General features: G+C 43.9%; 2 protein-coding genes across 2 annotated transcripts in view; both read left to right on the top strand.

Moving 5' to 3' along the window:
- The window catches only part of PIGS (phosphatidylinositol glycan anchor biosynthesis class S), a 1,033,024-nt gene that overhangs the window by 732,319 nt on the left and 280,379 nt on the right, over positions 1 to 20,326 (top strand). The window lies entirely within an intron of this gene.
- Positions 15,597 to 20,326, top strand: part of NOS2 (nitric oxide synthase 2) — a 38,495-nt gene continuing 33,765 nt past the window's right edge. Inside the window, exons 1-2 of the mRNA XM_049789007.1 lie at positions 15,597 to 15,703; positions 18,479 to 18,523. Of these exons, the coding sequence (XP_049644964.1) occupies positions 15,597 to 15,703; positions 18,479 to 18,523 (152 nt within the window). The remainder of the gene's footprint in view (positions 15,704 to 18,478; positions 18,524 to 20,326) is intronic.

The following is a 20,326-nucleotide window of genomic DNA, read 5'->3' as shown; positions in this document are numbered from 1 at the left end:
CGTTATTGGTGCATCTGGAGGCAATAGGAACAAGACCAGCAATTTCCATGACATAGTTCAATCATAGGCATCAAACTGAGGGACAGTTCCAACAACAATCCTTACTATACAGCTTACAAAGAAAAGACAAGATGAAAAGTGGATAGAAACATCATGGTAGAAAAATATATAGAAAGTTACATCAGTTAAAGAAAATACCCATAAAATATTCAAAAGATATATGTGTTCAATATGTGTTCAATTTGTGTCCTTCTAAATAGTTCTGGGATTTGTTAGAACTACTGTATGTCTTAGGTCAGAGATTAAAACTATGTGTTACTAAAGTGAAGAAGGATAAATCTGGGGTACTGATGGTTGGGAGGAGCAAATGTTCCCGCGGGGGCGCTAGCCGCGAGGTTTGCAAAATGTAGACTGGTATGAAATTTCCAGTGACAGCCTGAGTATAGCTGAGCAGCTATCTGCCACCCAACAGATCAAACTCCACCCCCTAAGCCCCACCCTAGGCCAGTGTCCGGGCCTGGCCTGGGAGTGGGGAAAACCCAGGGTGCCCCGTCAACTCCTTCCAGGAACCCACCTGGAGATCCGGAGGAATGGGGGAGAGGGGGATCGGGTGACCCAGGTCCGGGGCCCCCCTCGCCACCTTTTCTTATCACTTCTTTTCCTACAAAAGCTCTTGCTTGTGACCTGCAGACAAGATGGGCTTTTGAAGACAAGAAATCCACTAAGTTCTCAGGTAGTTATCACATGAAAAAAAAAATTCCTTTTTCTCATCAACCATTGTCTCTCAAGTGATTGGGCTTTGATCATTTAGTGCCTGAATTTAGGTTCGGTAACAGAATTTGTCTAAGCCAGCCAGGTACTAGCCATAGAGTGCTTAAGGTGGCCTGGCCATCTTCCTGGTCTATATGTTCCTGATGCTTCTAGTAAACTATTCCTCTTGTGGGAGGGGCCTCCAAGGCCCCAGTAGCTGCTGATATTCTTTATTCTCCTGCCCTCCCAATTCTACCCCTATGTCACCAGCTGCCTTAAGTGCTTGATTGATGGAGGGAGACAAAAACAAAACAATTTAATTTGGGAAGAGCCCCTGGGATGTAAGAATAGGTAAGTCCTCCATATGAACAGCTGAAAGTTCTCTCTTTTCTCCATCTGGGCATGTTGCCCTCTGGGAACTCTCTGGATTATTTGTTTTGTGGTAGTTGGTGACTCAAAGAGATTTTCTGACTCCTATCTGCATCCTCTTACAAAGAATTTGATTTGGAGCTCGTATTGTGTTTGGAATTTGGTTTTGCTCTAGTTGAGTTTGTGTTTCGGGTTTGGTCTTAATTTCTGTTTTGTTTTGCCAATGAGGAGTTTGGCTTTAATTCTAATACCTTCTAAATGGTCTCTGGGTCATATCCTAACTAATTGGACCACTTTAAGTTAAGGCTCCATGAATATAAAGGTGATTTTCTATTATAACACTACTTGGCCTATGTATGTGCTAGATTTTGTTAAGAAGTGACCCCTGTCTAAGCAGGTTTCTAAATTATCATGCCAATTTACAATTAGAATTGTTTTGTCAAGGACCAGTTAAGTGAAAAGATATGCCATATGTCCAGACTTTTATGTTATTACATAATAAGGACTCCTCTCAGAAGGAGTTCTCTTTAATGGTGCAGAGGGGAGGAAAAGATTGGATGACAAGTAGTTTGAAACATTTCTGGTTATTGGGTCTATAAAAAAAAATCTAGATTTCTTATTCGGGAGAGTAAATGGATTAAAAAGGTAAAGAGATAAAGGAAAAAATATATATATATTTTTAGGAAGACTATTTTGACTAGCAAAAATTTCTGTGGCCATGACATGAGTTTCAAAAAAAAAAAGGCACTAGAGGGGCTGGAGCAGTGGTGCAATGGTAAGGCATTTGCCTTGCATGCATCTGACCTAGGACGACGAACCACAGTTTAATCCCCCAGTGTCCCATATGATCCTCTAAGCCAGGAGCGATTTCTGAGCTCATAACCAGGAGTAACCCCTGAGAGTCACCGGGTTAACCACTCCCTCCCCCAAAAAAGGCACTAGATTTTAAACCATGGACCTGGTCCAGAGAGATAGTCCAGGAGGTAAGGTACTTGTCTTGTAAGCACCCAACCCAGGTTCAATCTCTGGCACTGAGTATTGTCTCCAAGTCCAGTCAAGAGTGACCCCTCAGTAACCAGAATTAAACCCTGAGTGCCTGTGGGTGTGATCTAAATATCGAAGTTGAAAAAACTATGAACCTAAAGGGAAAAGAAATGGAAATGGCTGGTTATGATTTAGGTCTATATAGTCATTTTGTCTGAGATGTGTCTTCTCTGACCTTCATAAAAAAAATCATGAAATCAGACATTAAGGTATATTTTTCTTGTATGAACAGACTGGGTTTAATACCTTGATCTAAAAAAGTTATTGAAAAATGACTGAACAGGGCCCGGAGAGATAGCACAGCGGTGTTTGCCTTGCAAGCAGCCAATCCAGGACCAAAGGTGGTTGGTTCGAATCCCGGTGTCCCATATGGTCCCCCGTGCCTGCCAAGAGCTATTTCTGAGCAGACAGCCAGGAGTAACCCCTGAGCACCGCTGGTGTGGCCCAAAAATCAAAAAAAAAAAAAAAAAAGAAAGAAAGAAAAAGAAAAATGACTGAACAGACTTGACTTATAGGTCAGTTTAACCAGATTTAACTAGAAATTAGACTGTTTGTGGTACACACGAAGGTGTAATTTCAACAACATTAAAAACTTGGGGGGAGGGCATACACAGCAATGCTTGGAAGTTACTTTTGTTTGTTTGTTTTTGTTTTTGGGCCACACCCATTGACTCTCAGGGGTTACTCCTGGCTATGTGCTCCAAAATCACTCCTGGCTTGGGGGGACCATATGGGACACCGGGGATCGAACTGCAGTTCGTCCTAGGCTAGCTCTTGCAAGGCAGATGCCTTACCTCTAGTGCCACCACTCTAGCCCAAGAAGTTACTTCTATCTCTGCACTCCTGGCATTGTACTATTGCTCTGGCCCCTAATTTCAGCACTTTAATGATAAACAAAGCAGAGATACAGAACTATTGAAATAAAAAAAATTAAGTCCTTAATATTAAAAAATTTATTCTTCAGGACTGGAGAGATAGCATGGAGGTAATGTGTTTGCCTTGCATGCAGAAGGTCGGTGGTTCGAATCCCAGCATCCCATATGGTCCCCCGAGCCTGCCAGGAGCAATTTCTGAGCATAGAGCCAGGAGTAACCCCTGAGTGTTGCCAGGTGTGACCCAAAAACCAAAACAAATAAACAAAAAATTGGCTCTTTAAATACTTTCTTCAACTGAAGTCTGAAATTTTATTTCATTAATGAAGTATAATAATTTTATTTAGAAAACTGTAAGAAGGGCCGGAGAGATAGCATGGAGGTAATGTGTTTGCCTTGCATGCAGAAGGATGGTGGTTCAAATCCCAGCATCCCATATGGTCCCCTGAGTCTGCCAGGAGCAATTTCTGAGCGTGGAGCCAGGAGTAACCCCTGAGCGCTGCCGGGTGTGACCCACAAACAAACAAACAAACAAACAAACAAAGAAAGAAAACTGTAAGAAGGGCTGGAGAGATAATGCAATGAGTAAGGCATTTGCCTTGCACATGGCCAACGAGGATTTAATTCCTGGTCTTCCATGTGGTCCTCCAAGCACTTTCAAGAGTGATCCCTGAGCATAGAGCCAGGAGTAAACTCAGAGCACTGCCAGGTGTAGCCCCAAGCCAAAAACTAAATGATAATAATAAAATGAGATCCTGTTTTAAAGTAAAACTAGTTGCTCATAAAATAAAATAAAAATGTTATAGTGCAGGGGCCGAAGTGGTAGCACAGTGGTAGGGTGTTTACCTTGCACGCGACTGACCCAGGATGAATACAGGTTCAATCCCCCGAGCCAGGAGTGATTTCTGAGCACAGAGCCAGGAGTAACCCCTGAGCACCACTGGATGTGGCCAAAACAAACAAACAAACAAACAAAAACGTTATAGTGTAGAATGTGAATATAAGGAAATATATAAAAGGTTTAAGAATTGGGCCCGGAGAGAAAGCACAGTGGCGTTTGCCTTGCAAGCAGCCAATCCAGGATCAAAGGTGGTTGGTTCGAATCCCGGTGTCCCATATGTTCCCCCGTGCCTGCCAGGAGCTATTTCTGAGCAGACAGCCAGGAGTAACCCCTGAGCACCGCTGGGTGTGGCACAAAAACCAAAATAAAAAAGAATTGATGCCACGGGGCCGGTGCAGTGGCGCTAGAGGTAAGGTATCTGCCTTGCCAGCGCTAGCCTAGGACGGACTGCGGTTCGATCTCCCCGCGTCCCATATGGTCCCCCAAGCCAGGAGTGACTTCTGAGCGCATAGCCAGGAGTAACCCCTGAGCGTTACAGGGTGTGGCCCAAAAAAACAAAACAAAACAGAATTGATGCCACAGCAATAGTACAGTAGGTAAGCCAATAACCTAGCATGAGGCAAACCTGACTCTAATCTGTTGCATCTCACATGGTCCCTCAAGCCCCCACCAAGAGTGATCCTGAGCACAGAGCCAAGAGTAAGCCCTGAGCATTGCTGGATGTGGCCCCAAACTTCAAAAATAAAATAAAAGGTCTGTGCATTGTTTCAGGGAAAGAAGCTATATGATCAAGCTGATTTATTGAAAAAGAATCTGAAAATTCAGCGGCGTTTGCCTTGCAAGCAGCTGATTCAGGACCAAAGGTGGTTGGTTCAAATCCCGGTGTCCCATATGGTTCCCCGTGCCTGCCAGGAGCTATTTCTGAGCAGACAGCCAGGAGCACCGCTAGGTGTGACCCCCCCCCAAAAAAAAAACCAACAACAACAACAAACAAGAATCTGAAAATTAAGTTTTAATATCTACAGTATAATTAAGCAAAATTGGAACGTAACTTTCTTTTTTTTTTTTTTGGTTTTTGGGCCACACCCATTTGACGCTCAGGGGTTACTCATGGCTATGTGCTCAGAAATCGCCCCTGGCTTGGGGGGACCATATGGGACGCCGGGGGATCGAACCGCGGTCCGTTCCTTGGCTAGCGCTTGTAAGGCAGACACCTTACCTCTAGCGCCACCTTCCCGGCCCCGTAACTTTCTTTTTCTAAGAGAAAAAAAGCATTGTAACACTGGTGAGGTTTTTTAAACTGTGTAATTGGTCTGCCTAATAAATGAAGATATATGTTAAAATAATTTGGTATTTCAAGTTGGTTTGTATAATCAGATCTTTAATTATACTTAATCTTGTTTGAAGAAATCTGTTCTATTATAGTTTTGAAATTTTTGCTGTTTTGTTCAACTGAGTAATTGAGTGTTGTTTTTTTTTTGTTTTTTGTTTGTTTGTTTTTTCGGCCACACTCGTTTGATGCTCAGGGGTTACTCCTGGCTAAGCGCTCAGAAATCACCCCTGGCTTGGGGGGACCATATGGGACACCGGGGGATCGAACCACGGTCCTTCCTTGGCTAGCGCTTGCAAGGCAGACATCTTACTTCTAGGGCCACCTTGCCAGCCCCGAGTATTGTTTTGTAGAAATTTGTATGTTTTAAATATTTTTGCACCTTTGGACAAAATTTTCCTGAAGTTAGGTGGAAAATAATTTGCTTAGGTTGGTTAAAATGAAAATAAATATGATGTCATAGAAGAACTCCTAAGACATCCTGTAATAATTACTTTCTCCTTTTACGGGAAGAGAATTGGGATTATTTGGTATGTTATGTCTTCATATCACATGACAAGAAATGTCAACATTTGGGGGGGGTCACACTGGCAATGCTCAGGGGTTACTCCTGGATCTACGCTCAGAAATCACTCCTGGCAGGCAGAGGGGACCATATGGGATGCTGGAATTCAAACCATCATCCTTCTGCATACAAGGCAAACACCCTGCCTCCACCCTATCTCTCTGGCCCTGAAATGTCAAGATTTTAAACATATATGAATAATAACGTTGTCTTCTAAAATCCTTTGGAAATCCTGAAGACTTTGATAGTTCTTATGATTTCTGAATATTTTAGGAAATTTTATGTCACAAAGTGTTGTGTATGTAAACATTTTTATGGGATTATTATGTTACTGACCCTACCCTGATAGGTGATGGTGCCCTACCCTAGAGTATGACCTGGCATTCTGCTCCCACCCTAGGATGGTACCTGATTCTGCTCCCACCATTGGGTGGTATCTGTTCCCACCATTTGGTGGTACCTGATTCTGGGGCATAAAAACAAAGGTCTGTAGAAAGTGAGGGGCTTTTTTCCTGGGGCCTATTCTTAGGCCTTTTGGCTTCGGCCTCTTCACTGAATAAAGAGCTCTTTTCTTCGGAAGCCTGACTGCCTGTTGGCTTTCTTCCTGCCGTATTCACCTCAGAACCACCGGCTGAACAGGATAACAGATGTGTGGTCCGAGCTGGAGGAGAAAGACCTCATCCTCCATCCCTCCATCAGTCAACCTCATCAGGGGCTAATTTGCAACAACAAAGCTAAGCAAATTTCCTTTTCAATTGTGTTATAGGATCTTTGTGAGTATTGTAAAGTCTTTTGTCATGTGTATAATTGTTCTAAAGTCTTGTACAGAGAAGTCTGTGGGGAAAAAGTCTTTGACAGGTACTTAAAGTATGGGTTTGTCATGGAACTGAAGATAAAATTATAGTGATTGTGGAAAAATTGGACACTTGTAGTAGTTGAGATTTTCCTCATGGAACTGAATGGACTACTGAGAATTAATTTTGGTCTATAGAAATCTAACATTGTATCCACATGCCTTTATTTTTTTGAAAATCAAATATAATTTTTTTATTTTTAATTATGAGAACAAAGATGCAAAGAAAGAGGACAAGGTAAAGTTACAGTGGAAGGACAATCACCCATAACATAATTCTCAGAAGAAGTCCCCTTGTTGATATCTTAATTTTGAACTTTCAGCCAAAGAACATTAAGATAAATAAAACAGAATCCATGTACAATTACTTTGTCCCTCAAGTCCCCAGATTGTAACACATTATAATATTTCTTAATAGCACACAAGGCAATCTAAAGCCATAAAACTTATGTAACTCCTTAAACATTATTGGAAATCAAATACATTTTAATCCCCCTTTTTTTATTTTTGGGCCCCACCAAGCGACACTCAGGGGTTCCTCCTGGCTCTGTGCTCAGAAATGGCTCTTGACAGGCTTGGGGAATTATAGGGGATGCTGGCAATTGAACCCAGGTTCAAGGTTGACCACATGCAAGGCAAATGCCCTACCACTGTGCTATCACTCAAGCCTTGATTTCCAGGTTTTTACATTTTAACTTTTTCCTCTTTTGTCTGTACAACTCCTTAAATGGATGAATGGAATTATCTATTCTCAGGAATGGGACACTGTTTTTGTATTTATTGTTTGCTTTTTGTTTTGAACCATACCTGGTGGTACTCAGAAATCATTCCTGTAAAGCAATGGACCAGGTGGGATGCTGAATATCAAACCCTGGGCTATGACATGCAAGGCAAGTGCTCTACTCACTGCTATAACTCCAGCCTCTGGTTTTATGAAATATTTGAGTTATTTTGTTAATTGAATTTCAAAAGACAGGACTATAAAATAGCAAAACTCTTGTCACCCCAATATAGTTCTGAGATAAAGCTATTTACATGGAAGAGATTCTAAAAGTAGAACATAATTTACCTTTGTAGGTAAATATTTTTCCTACCAGGTTAATTTGTTGTCTGACCTTTTCCCCCATGGTGACCCTGTTCAGAAAAAAAGCTGAATCTAGTCAGCAACCCACTTCTTTTTTTTTTTTTTAAGTTTTTGGGTCACACCCAGTGGTGCTCAGGGGTTACTCCTGGCTGTCTGCTCAGAAATAGCTCCTGGCAGGCACAGGGGACCATATGGGACACCGGGATTCGAACCAACCACCTTTGGTCCTGGATCGGCTGCTTGCAAGGCAAACGCCGCTGTGCTATCTCTCCGGGCCCAGAAACCCACTTCTTTTAAGAAACTAATCGTAGAGACTAGAAGAACTATCATAAAATAAAAATCTCTGATAGAGGGGCTAGAGAGATAGCATGGAGGTAGGGCATTTGCCTTGCATGCAGAAGGACGGTGGTTTGAATCCCGGTATCCCATATGATCTCTGAGCCTGCCAGGAGCGCAGAGCCAGGAGTAAACCCTGAGCACTGCTGGGTGTGACCCCCGGAAAAAAAAAACCCAAAACCAAAAATCTCTTATAGAGAACGGTTTCCCCTTATGGACCAAAACAGCCAGTTCTGACTGAAGACCTCAACTTCCATAGAATGGAAGGAAGTTCCCACATTGGGGACTGAAATCATATTAATCAAGGACAACTGTCCTTACCCCAAAGCCTAAAGACAAGGACAGTTTATTCTCAGTCTACACTTCTTCCCAAAGTCTTTGTTTAGATTTGTAGATAAGACGGAGAGTACCTCAGGAGTCCACCCCATGCATTGGCCAGAATTATTTATTGTTCATTCCAGCACCCTCTTGTCTGTGGCTCGCCTTTTCTTCCCTGTTTTTGTATATAAAAATCCCTGCATGTTATCTATGGTCAGGTTGAGCTTTTGAGGACAAGTCCACAATCTTTTCATGTTGCTAACATCACCTCACCACCCATTAGGCTCTAATCTAATGAGGAAACAACAGTCGGGAGAGCTAGGTTTCTCCTTGGTGTTGCAACAGTTCCACCTGAGATTCCAGGTCCTTGACTTCCACAGCTGTCCAGAAGCGAGGAATTAAGGAAGACAATGAGCACATGCAATTGGTGCATGTGCATCACACACTTCAGAGGCCATGCCAGGAAGGTGAGCTGAACAGAGAATGATGGGATGTGAAGGAGCTGTCCAGCATCCAATTTGGGACAGGGTATTTTCATCTGAATGGAAGTGTCTGATGTAACCTGGCTTGTAGCCTCAGAGTCAAGGCAGCATGCACTTTCACTCAGGCATCCAAGGCTCAGCTGTTCTGTGTGTAGATGTGTAGATGTCAATAACCTCTTAGTTGCATTTTGAAAAGCAAAATCAATCAAGTGTTCTGATGTCAAGTTGTTAAGGATTCTACAGGAGTCAATGGCAAATCATAGTATCTAGAGGGCTATTGGCAGAGCAAAAGGAGTTTGTGTATGTGGCTTTTGCTGGTTTAGTCAGATTGTGTGAAAGTTATCTGATGGAAGTAGGAGTTAAAGGAAGGCAAACTCCTAATTGACTTTCAACACATAGCCCCTGTGTCCTTTCCCCTTTGAACCTTTCCCATGCAATAAGGATTCAGCAACTTCAGGAGTCAATGCCGGCCCTCTGTCACTGCCTCTATTACTGGGCAATGTATGTATGGACTTCTTTAGGCTTTGTGTTCCCTGAGCCCAGCACCTCAATGCCTGTTGCATTGTTTTCCCCAAACTGAAACTGTCAAAAAGAAGGGTGGCTTTGACATGTTGAACCTCCTTCAGCAATCTATTTTTTTTTTTTTTTTTGGTTTTTGGGTCACACCTGGTGGTGCTCAGGGGTTACTCCTGGCTATCTGCTCATAAATAGCTCCTGGCAGGCACGGGGGACCATATGGGACACCGGGATTCGAACCAACCACCTTTGGTCCTGGATCAGCTGTTTGCAAGGCAAACGCCACTGTGCTATCTCTCCAGGCCCAGCAATTTATTATTTTTTAATTTATTCACTGACTAAACCAAACTTTTTCATGTCTTTTTACTGAGCCTCATTTTATACACCTTTAGGGCATTTTCTACTCGTGATGTCTTTTCACATGAGAAATGTTTATGTGACTTTCAATTCAGGTAGAGCCATATAGAGCCATGAGTCTTGTAGAATCCTGAGTTTAGGAAACTAAGACAGGGCCAGAGTGATGGCACAGTGGGTAAAACATCTGTCTGATATAAAGCTGATCCAGGTTTGATCCCCAGCATTCCACATAGTACCCTGAGCCTGCCAGGAATAATCTTGGGCTCTGCTTTGTGTGGCCCAAAAAACCAAAAGGCCCCCCAAAAGAAGCTAAGACATAGACAAATTCAATCATTATCATGTTGTTTGGGAAGGACAAAATGAATTAGTGACAATGATGTTAGGATACTAAGTTTAAGTGTGTTTTTTAAACTTTCTTCTTCTTCTTCTTCTTCTTCTTCTTCTTCTTCTTCTTCTTCTTCTTCTTCTTCTTCTTCTTCTTCTTCTTCTTCTTCTTCTTCTTCTTCTTCTTCTTCTTCTTCTTCTTCTTCTTCTTTTTTTGGTTTTTGGGCCACACCTGGCAATGCTCAGGGGTTACTCCTGGTTCTACACTCAGAAATCACTCCTGGAAGGCTCAGGGGACCATATGGGATGTGGGGATTCGAACCACCATCCTTCCGCATTCAAGGCAAATGCCCTACCTCCACGCTAAGTCTCTGGCCCCTTTTTCAATTTTCTTTCTTTCTTTCTTTCTTTTTTTTGGGGGGTCACACTTGGCAATGGTTAGGGGTTACTCCTGGCTCCACACTCAGAAATTGCTCCTGGCAGACTTGGGGGACCATATGGGATGCCAGGATTTGAACCAATGACCTTCTGCATGAAAGGCAAATGCTTTACCTCCATGCTATCTCTCCAGCCCTCAACTTTCTTAATACGATTATTTATGTTATACAAATGGAAACTCAGCATCATATAGGTATGCTGCAATAGAAACACTATAATAAATAAAATAAAAAGGAATTGTAATTTCCTTATAGAAGTCATACTTTTCATTAGTTAAAAAACAGTGGTTTTTGACTGGAGAGATAATATAGGGGTTAAGATATTTGTGTTGCATGCAGCTGACATTGGTTCCATTCCTGACACATCATATGGTCTCTCAAGTACTGCCATGAGTGCTCCTTGAGCACAGATCCAGGAGTAATTCTTGAGCACTACCTGGTGTGCCTCCTAGCCTAAGAAAGTAAGAAAAAAAAGAAAAGAAAAGTAATGTTTTCTGAGTGGAAAAAATTTCTTGCCCAGGTTTGTGGCCTAGGTACAGTCCCCATTTCATAAAATAAATAAAAGAAAATAATTCCACTTGCCACTCTGCCAAGTACATTTGGAACTCTTAGTGGCCTTTCTCTTTGTGCTACAGTTTTCCTTCTACTATCCCCAAGTTGAATTTTTCAGAGACCTGTTGGAAGTGTTGGCATCATTAGGCATCATTAGCCTTCTGTGACCTGGGCACTCTCCAACTCACTGGAAACTCAGAGAGACTAGGCGGGAATGAACAAGATAAACTCCCTGCTGTGGAAAGAGAGGCAAGATGACTTGGCAGCATGAAGACCTGCTTATTGGACCTGCCACCTTGCCTATGAGCTGTTGTCTTGGGGGCAGGAGGGGGTGGTTTTGCTAATGATGTGCCACAGAATGATGTAAAAGCAGGCTTAGGTCACCTCCAGCTAGGAGTCCCAGTCATAAGGAAGCCGGACACCCAGTCGGGGACACTCCCATGGAACAAAAATAGCTTTATGCAAAAGCAGCTCCCAGAATGGCACAGATTCAGTATAAATACCTTTTAGCAACCAGGATGATCCTAACTTAGTCCTGAGTTCAAGACTAAGTTTACCCCTAGAGAACTCAGCATTGCTGGCTTGTAATCCCTGAGCAGACAGAGCAGGTCTAGATCACTCTGAATTGCTCGGGGTACCGGGCTTCCTACAGGCAGCTTGTCTGTACCTGAAGAAGCTGTGCAACCAGCTGAGAGTTGGTAAGTTGTCTCATTTCTGAGGAACTACTGTTTGGGGAAGATTTTACTTCTTTCATGACCCAGGGAAGGTTCAGAAATGGTGAAAAATTTTTTCCTGTAGAGATAAGGTGATATAGAACGTCCATAAAATGCAAATAAGAGGTTTGATCATATGAACGGGGCATCTAGTTTAGGTTTTTTCTCCTGCAAATTTGCTGTGGTTTCTATGTTACAAGGGAAATATGTGAAGAAAATTCAGAAAGACAATGGATAGAAATATGTTAGGGAGTTTTTATTTTCATTTTTAAGTAAAAATTTTAATTGGATCACTATGATAAGCAATTACAAAGTGGCTCATGGTTGAGTTTCAGTCATACAATATTGATAGGGAGTTTTAAACATAGGTTATTCAGTTTTTATAATGTACTTCCAACAAGTTTGTTCAAATAGATATAGTTAAATACTATTATTATTGTTGTTGTTGTATTATTATTTTGGCTTAGGGGCCATACCATGTGATGCTTAAGGGATACTCTTGGTTAAATCCACAGGGATTACTTCTGGAAGTACTTGGGGTACAAGGTGAGGTGCCTTGGACAGAACCTGGGGCTCTGGTATGCAAAGAGCTGCAGCTCTTTGAGGCATCTCTCCAGCCCCTAGCTGGATGCTATTAAGCCTGTTCTATAGATGAACACATGAATGTCAATTAGGAAGCTTGATACAGGCCAGGTAAGCAGTAGAACCAGGATTTGAAACTAGGGTTTGTAGGACTCTCAACTTCTTCCTGGAGTCTTTGCCACCTATCTTCTAAAGCAAATGGTTTCCCCAGTGAGAAAGGTTTTGGGGCAACTTCAGCTCAGATTTGGACTTCCACTTTTGGTTTCCTTTGTTGTCTTGTTGCTGCTGTTTTTTGGGATACCATACCTGGCAGTTCTCAGGGCTTACTTTTGACTCTATGTTCAGCAACCACTCCTGGTGGTGCTGGAAAGATTTTATGTGATGTAAGGAATTGAACTCAAGCAGAGCATGTACAAAGCAAGCACCTTACCTACTGTGCTATTTCTACCACTCTCCTTTGTTCTTTCTTTCTTCCTTCCTTTCTTCCTTTCTTCCTTCCTTCCTTCCTTCCTTCCTTCCTTCCTTCCTTCCTTTCTTTCTTTCTTTCTTTCTTTCTTTCTCTCTCTCTCTTTCTCTCTTTCTCTCTTTCTTTCTCTCTCTTTCTCTCTCTTTCTCTCTCTTTCTCTTTCTTTCTCTCTCTTTCTCTCTCTCTTTCTTTCTTTCTTCCTTCCTTCCTTTCTTCCTTCTTTCTTTCTTTTTCATTCTTTCTTTCTTTCCTTCCTTCCTTCTTTCTTTCTTTTGATTTTTTGGCCACACCCAGTGATGCTCAGAGGTTACTTTTGGCTATGTGCTCAGAAATCCCTCCTGGCTTAGGGAACCATTTGGGATGCTGGGGGATCGAACCCGTGGTCTGTCCTGGGTCAGCCGCATGCAAGTCAAATGCCCTAGCTCTGCGCCATCGCTCCAACCCCCTTTGTTTTCTTTCTGGAAGGAAATACCTCAAATATTGAGAGTCAAGTGCACTTTCCCCATGCACAAAGAATTTCTCCCCAAATAATAAAAGTTAAGCAGGTGCTAATTCCAACAACAACCACACAAGCATAAAATAAAGGCAGCTATAGCTCCAGTGCACGCCCCAAGAACAAGTATGGATCAATCCTTCCTCACTAGACACGTCAGAAATTATCTTGGGGGTTCAGGCAACGCACCTATGCTTGGCTGTTCATAGAACAAGTGCCAGCACATCTTATTGCTTCACTTTTCAGAGCAGGAGGTTTCTTTTCAGCAGGAACCCAACTGCCTCCTTCTGGCCTTTGACAAATTGAGGTAGTTCGGAAGCAGGAGAATCGTGACAGCATGGTAGTGTGTGGAAGTAAAGTTGCAAAGCATCAATGATGAGATTTGTGTTAGCTTGTGTGCCACCTCTTGAATTTGAGAAAACCCTGTTTTTGACCTCCTTCCTCAACCTTCCTCAACCTTCCCTCATGTGCTCCTTCTTTCAGCTAAGAGACTTGGATTTGAAGCCAGATACGTGACGCTTGGCACAGGAGATGGCCTGTTCCTGGAAACTTTTATGTAAAACCCCATGCTCCTGGTATAACTTGATGAAGGAAAGGGACACCAATAACAGCCCAGGGATGGACTTGGATGCACTTTCCAGGTAAGCTTCTCCCTGGCGGGACTCCACTGGTGCTGGGCACTCAGAACAGAGCTCCTGTCTTGGCTCATGGCTTATCTGAAGACCCATATCACTGATTGTTTCTAGAATGTCACTCTTGCTATTGGATGCAACCCCTATTTATGGAACATATCACTGCACTATGTGAAATAGGACATCAGTCTTGACTCTCAGAGTGCCTAGAATCTCCTGAGGGGAGGCTATGGGAAGGGATTTTTGTCTCGAGAACAGGATGCCATCGAGCCCAATGGTTAGAACAGGTCTGCATCCTGCCCAAACACTCATTTTGATTTGCCAGAGGGCTACCTGGTTAGTCATTTGCAGGTATCAGCATGGTAAATGGAACCAGAACATGGGCTGACTGCCTTGGATTGACCTATATCAACTGGTGTTGTGCTATCTCTCAGTGGCTGTGTGACAGGGAGCAAGGACCACCATGCAGATGTCCTCACTGACAAGTCCACTTCCTTGTACACAGGGGGCAGTAGAAAGACATAGTGTCTGATGCCCAGGCGCAGATCACTCACCCACTAGGCACTGTCTAAACACAAGGGGGTATGTTATGTGCGCTACACTTAATCTCAGAGACTCTCTGGGGGTGCAATTATTATCTTACATTCCAGACAAGGAAGTAGATGTTTTAAGAGGAAAGTGATTTCCCCAGATCATCCCTCAAGTAATGGCAGAGTTGGAAATAGGAACTCCAAGGCTGTTCCCACTAGGAGAAGGAAGCCAAGGCCTCACTGAGAGCATTAGTCAGGCAACCCACCCTGAACATGGACCGGAAGTGCGGTTGTTTAAGAGGCAAAACAAGTAAAGCAGGACTCCAATCACAGGCCAGATCTATATGTGGCCTGGCCACATCCCACGGCATCTTTTGCAGGAATCTCCTAGAGGTGAGAGCAGTACATATCCCTGAGTCAAGTGCTATAAAAGCTGCAGGATTAAGAGTCTGAGTTTGGGCATAACCTCAGGGGGGCTGTTTCTTATTCCTCTTGGGACCTATGGCAGATTCTCTAGCCTCTGATCCAATAAACTCAGAACCACTGGCAGGAAAGCTGGCATTCTAGACAAGTCCAAGGTATTTTTGTTTAGTTTTGTTTTGTTTTTGTTTTTGTTTTTGTTTTGTGGGGGTCACACCCGGCAGCACTCAGGGGTTACTCCTGGCTCTACGCTCAGAAATCGCCCCTGGCAGACACGGGGGACGATATGGGATGCCGGGATTCGAACCACCGTCCTTTTGCATGCCAGGCAAACACCTTACCTCCATGCTATTTCTCGGGCCCTGGGTTTTTTTGTTTTTTTTTGTTTTTTGTTTTTTTAAATTACAGTCATTGTTGTTGCCTGTGGAATATATACAAACCCGAGGCTGCCTTACATGCCCCCCTGAGCTCCACGACCGGGCATCCCAGGGGTCACCTTCCCTGCAGGCGCCCGCCGAGGGCTCAAGGTGTGGGGTGCCACCCAGGAAGGCTCAGACTTGCAAGGTCCCCTCGAGCAGCGGGGCTCCGGTGGGGACCCGCTCCCAGGTCCCAGATGCACCGCCCTTTGGAACGGCTCCGCCCCGGGGTGGAGGGGTAACTGGGTCGGGAGGAGATAAAATGACCCGTCTGAAGCTGCGCCCGGGCGCACGGAGCTGCGCTGCCCGGGGCCATGCGCGAGGGGCTGGGCAGCGCCTGTGAGGCCGCCCGGCCCCGGCTGTGCCGACTCTTCCGCAGGATCCTCCGGTCCAAGCCCGCCTGCGGCCCCCACGGAGCCAGGTACCTCTGCCGGGCCGGGCCGGCCTCGGACGGGGCGGGAGTCGAGCGGTTCCCGGCAGGTCTGAGTTCGAACTGGGGCGCCGGAGCCGCACTGAGCCTAGCGGGGGTTTCCCGGACAAAGGGCATTGGAATAGTCCCTGGGTCGGGTGCCAGATGATTTACTTCAAATATTTTCCTCGTTTAGAAGGCATAACAGAATAAGGCATAAGATTTTATTTATTTATTTCTGGTTTTGGGTATACTCCTGGCTCTGCGCTCAGAAATCTCTCCTTGTCTGTAGCCAGAGACAAAACCCCAGAGAAGCCAAACGTGCTCCAAGGAGAGCTGTCCGTGGGTGCTGGAGTGTTTCAGACTCTGAGGGGTCTCTAGATATTTCTTTTTGGTTTTTGGGTCACACCCAGCTGTGCTCAGGGGTTCCTCCCGGCTCTACACTCAGAAATCGCTCCTGGCAGGCTCGGGGGACCATATGCGATGCCGGGATTCGAACCACCGTCCTTTGCATGCCAGGCAAACACTTTACCTCCATGCTATCTCTCCAGCGGATTTCTAGATATTTCTGTAGTGGATCTGCTGCATCCTCTGACAGATAGGATTCTGCCCCTTAGTGTAATGGAATTCAGAATCCAAGAAGGGCTCCAAATAAGACACAGATTTTGCAGCTCAGACTACTGAGGCTCTCAGACCTCTGTGACTCAAGAGCTGGCAGATAGTTCTGCATCCAAACAAGCACCATGCTCTAGCACCCTGCTCATGGCAGATCCTAATGGTCTTGCCTTGCCATTAAGGGCCATGTAGGACCTGGGAGTTATGGATCTAGCCAGACTGCACTAATATCTGATAGTCTACTTGGTGTCATTGATTCAAGTCTATCTTTAATTCTTTAATTCCCAGCAGTTAGCCCTAAAGAAATCTGTAAACCTAAAAAAGGGAATGGTTGGGAGAGCACACAGATTTACTTACTTATTTTTCAAACTAAAAGTTTGTTTTCTACTACGAAAGGAATTCATGGTCACAGACAAAAGCTGAAAAATGCAGAGTAGAATAAAGAAACATTGCACTTGCTAGTGTTCTTATCACTTAATTCTAGTCCTCTTTTTCTCTGCTTCGGTCAGTAAGTGTGATCTTCTGTATACACTTGCAGCAGTGGTTATAATAGAGAAGAAACAAGACACTTTTTGGGGTGGGCAGTTGGGCCACACCCAGCGGTGCTCAGAGGTAATTCCTGGTTCCGTGCTCAGGAATTACTTCTGGTAGGCTCTGGGGGATCATATGGGATGCGAGGGATTGAACCTGGGTCAGTAGCATGCAAGGCAAACACCCTACCCACTGTATTCACTGTATTATTGCTCCAGCCCCGTCAGGACACATTCTTAAATGCCCAGCTGTAAGACTAGGTTCCCTAAGCCATATATATATATACAAATATATATATATATATATATCGCTTCAGGTCATGCTTTAATAATTGAGGGAATAGGGGAATAGTGTCATACTTGTACAAAGACATTATTTCTCCATCTAATATTATAGTGAACCTGTAATCTGCTTACAATCTTGTGTTTTGTGGCCAGAAGATAGGGAATAGCTGAGGGTGATGCAAAATTGAGAAGAGCTGGGAGGCCTCACTGAGACACAACCTCAGGCCATTTGCTTCAGACACCCCATGGGGGCTTCTCAGTACACTTACTAGTTCCACATTCAGATTCTGAACAGACTCTTTGCTGGTGAATGCACCACCAGCCTGGGCCAGAGGGACGAGGGAAGCTAGTGATCAGTCGGGTGTTTTAGCTTTCTGAAACCTACTCCTCTTAAAGGGATTTAAATCACATTTATTAAATCTCATCATGCCACTATATTATGTCTATTGTTAATATAAATATATAGTCATGATTTTTCTTTTTCTTTTTTTTTTTTTTTGGTTTTTGGGCCACACCTGGTGATGCTCAGAGGTCACTCCTGGCTGTGTGCACAGAAATTGCTCCTGGCTTGGGAGACCATATGGGACACTAGGGATAGAACCCAGGTCTGTCCTGGGTCAGCTGCTTGCAAGGCAAAATGCCCTACCACTGCGCTATTGTTCTGGCCCCTGATTTTTCAATAATAAACAATTATTGGAAATTGTTGGAAAGCAATAAACACTCATATGTCCAGCATCTCAGGCAGGGATCAAGTAGAAAGTGAGGGGCAGGAGAGATAGCACAGCAGTAGAGTGTTTGCCTTGCACAGAGCCTACCCAGGAGGGACCCTGGTTCGATGCCTGGCATCCCATATGGTCCCCCAAGCCTGCCATAAGCGATTTCTCAGCACAGAGCCAAGAGTAACTCCTGAGCACTGCACAGGGTCGCACATACAGAGGGTGTGACCCCCCCAAAAAAAGTGAAGGGCCTCTATAATTGTCTCTTAATTCTTTTCCCACGGATGTGTGTGAGCAGGCATTCATACCCCAAATACTGCAAAGAACACACACTTTCTTTTTTGTTTGTTTGGGGGCCACACCTAATGATGTTCATGGCTTACTCCTGGCTCTTCACTCAGGTATCACTCCTGACGGTGCTTAAGAGACCATATGGGATGTCAGGAATCGAATTTGGGTCAGTGGTGTGCAAGGCAAACACCCTACCTGCTGTACTATCTCTCACCCAGAAAATACACTTTCAAATTGAGATACTCCAGGGCTTATTTTCTCTCACATGTAGCTATGTGTGGGGTGTAACTCTGTTGAGGTATTCACATACATTCTGCCCAGGGTAGTCTCATGTCTTCTGTTCTCTATAGCATTTTCCAGGAGTGTGAGCTGGACTTCGTTAAGTCCAACTTCAAGTAATTTCAGACTATCATGACATTTCATCATTCAAGAACAAAGTTAAAATTATTTTCTATTATCAGGGACTGGGGAAAGGAAAGTGTACAAAGTTCATAATGCACTCTACTACTGAGACACATGCCCAGTCACTAAACTAAATTTTCTAAATATGTAAACATTTTTGTGTTTTGGAGTCACATATGGAGCCACTCCTGATTCAATGCTCAGGAGTGATTCCTTGTGGTACTTTGGAAACTCACGAAGGACTAGGGATTGAACCTGAGCCCCCTGCATACAAAACATGTGTTCCAACCCTTTAAATTATCGCTGTGGGGTTGGAGCAATAGCACAACAGGTAGAGTATTTATTTGCCTTGTAGGCTGCTAACCTGGGTTCGAACCTATGGTTCCTCAAACCTGCCAGAAGTAATTTCTTTTTCTTTGTTTTTGTTTTTTTCGGGCCACACCCGTTTGATGCTCAGGGGTTACTCCTGGCTAAGCACTCAGAAATTGCCCCTGGCTTGGGGGGACCATATGGGACGCCGGGGAATAGAACCACGATCCTTCCTTGGCTAGCACTTGCAAGGCAGACACCTTACCTCTAGCGCCACCTCACCGACCCCAAGTAATTTCTGAGTGCAGACCCAGATGTTTCCCCCTGAGCACCACCAAGTGTAGCCTAAAACACAAAACAAAAAATTATCTCTCTGACCTCTAAATATACAGTCTTAAAGTAAATATAACCAATACACGTTCTTGCTCTGTTTTAGGGTCACATCTGGTTAGATGCTCAGGAGCTACTCGTGACTTTCTGCTCATAGCTTATACCTGGTCATGCTGGAGACCATGCAGTGCTAGAATCAAGCCTGCATGAAAAGTATGAGCTCCCATCAATTGAGCCCCTAATATGCTTTTAAAAAAAAATTCTTGGGGTCAGAGATGGGTAAGGTACTTGCCATGCTTGCCATGCATGCAGCTGGCATGGATTTGCTCTCTAACTTAGAGCTATTTTTTATAGATGACTTGAAAATGATGGTGGGGTCTGAATAGTGAGCTCAGAAGACTATGTGAATGCTTTTTTTTGTTTTTGTTTTTGTTTTGTTTTTGGGCCACACCTGTTTGACGCTCAGGGGTTCCTCCTGGCTATGCGCTCAGAAATTGCTCCTAGCTTGAGGGGACCATATTGGATGCCAGGGGTTCGAACCACGGTCTGTCCTAGGCTAGCGCTTGCAAGGCAGACACCTTACCTCTAGTGCCACCTTCCCGGTCCCTATGTGAATGCTTTGTGTGCAGAAAGATCTGGTTCAATTCCTGGCATAACATGGTTCTCATGATCCCTGTGCTTCACTGGAACAAACTGTGAGCTCTGAGCCAGAATAGCCTCTGAATACTAGTTATCACACAAAAACTAAAAAAGGGAAAATGATGGTGAGGTCTAAGTGGATTTAGGTGGAGCAATATTGACTGTGGTTGATGATTTTTGGCTTGGGGTTGAACCTGGGTTGAAGGGTCTATGGAATTAACAACACTATTATATCTAAATATTTCCCATATTTGGTCATATAAGATTATCAATAATAAAATAGCAGTAACAAATATATCAGTATCAATAATCAAATATTCCCAAGATACTTTCAATGAACTTAAAGTTTTAGGTTCTAAAACTACAAGGGGGAAGCAGTACTGCTGGAGGGGAGGAAAGAAGGCTAGAAGAGGTCATCCTCTGTCCCCTCCAGCCCTCTGCATATTTCTCCTACTCTGGGAGTGCAGAAGTCATCTCCCCAGAATTCCTGGTCATATCTTGGGGTGTTGGCTTTTTGT

Source organism: Suncus etruscus, chromosome 1, assembly GCF_024139225.1.
Source record: "Suncus etruscus isolate mSunEtr1 chromosome 1, mSunEtr1.pri.cur, whole genome shotgun sequence".
Classification (NCBI taxonomy): domain Eukaryota; kingdom Metazoa; phylum Chordata; class Mammalia; order Eulipotyphla; family Soricidae; genus Suncus; species Suncus etruscus.
Note: the sequence above shows the minus strand (reverse complement) of the source record. Positions and strands in the feature narration are given on the sequence as shown.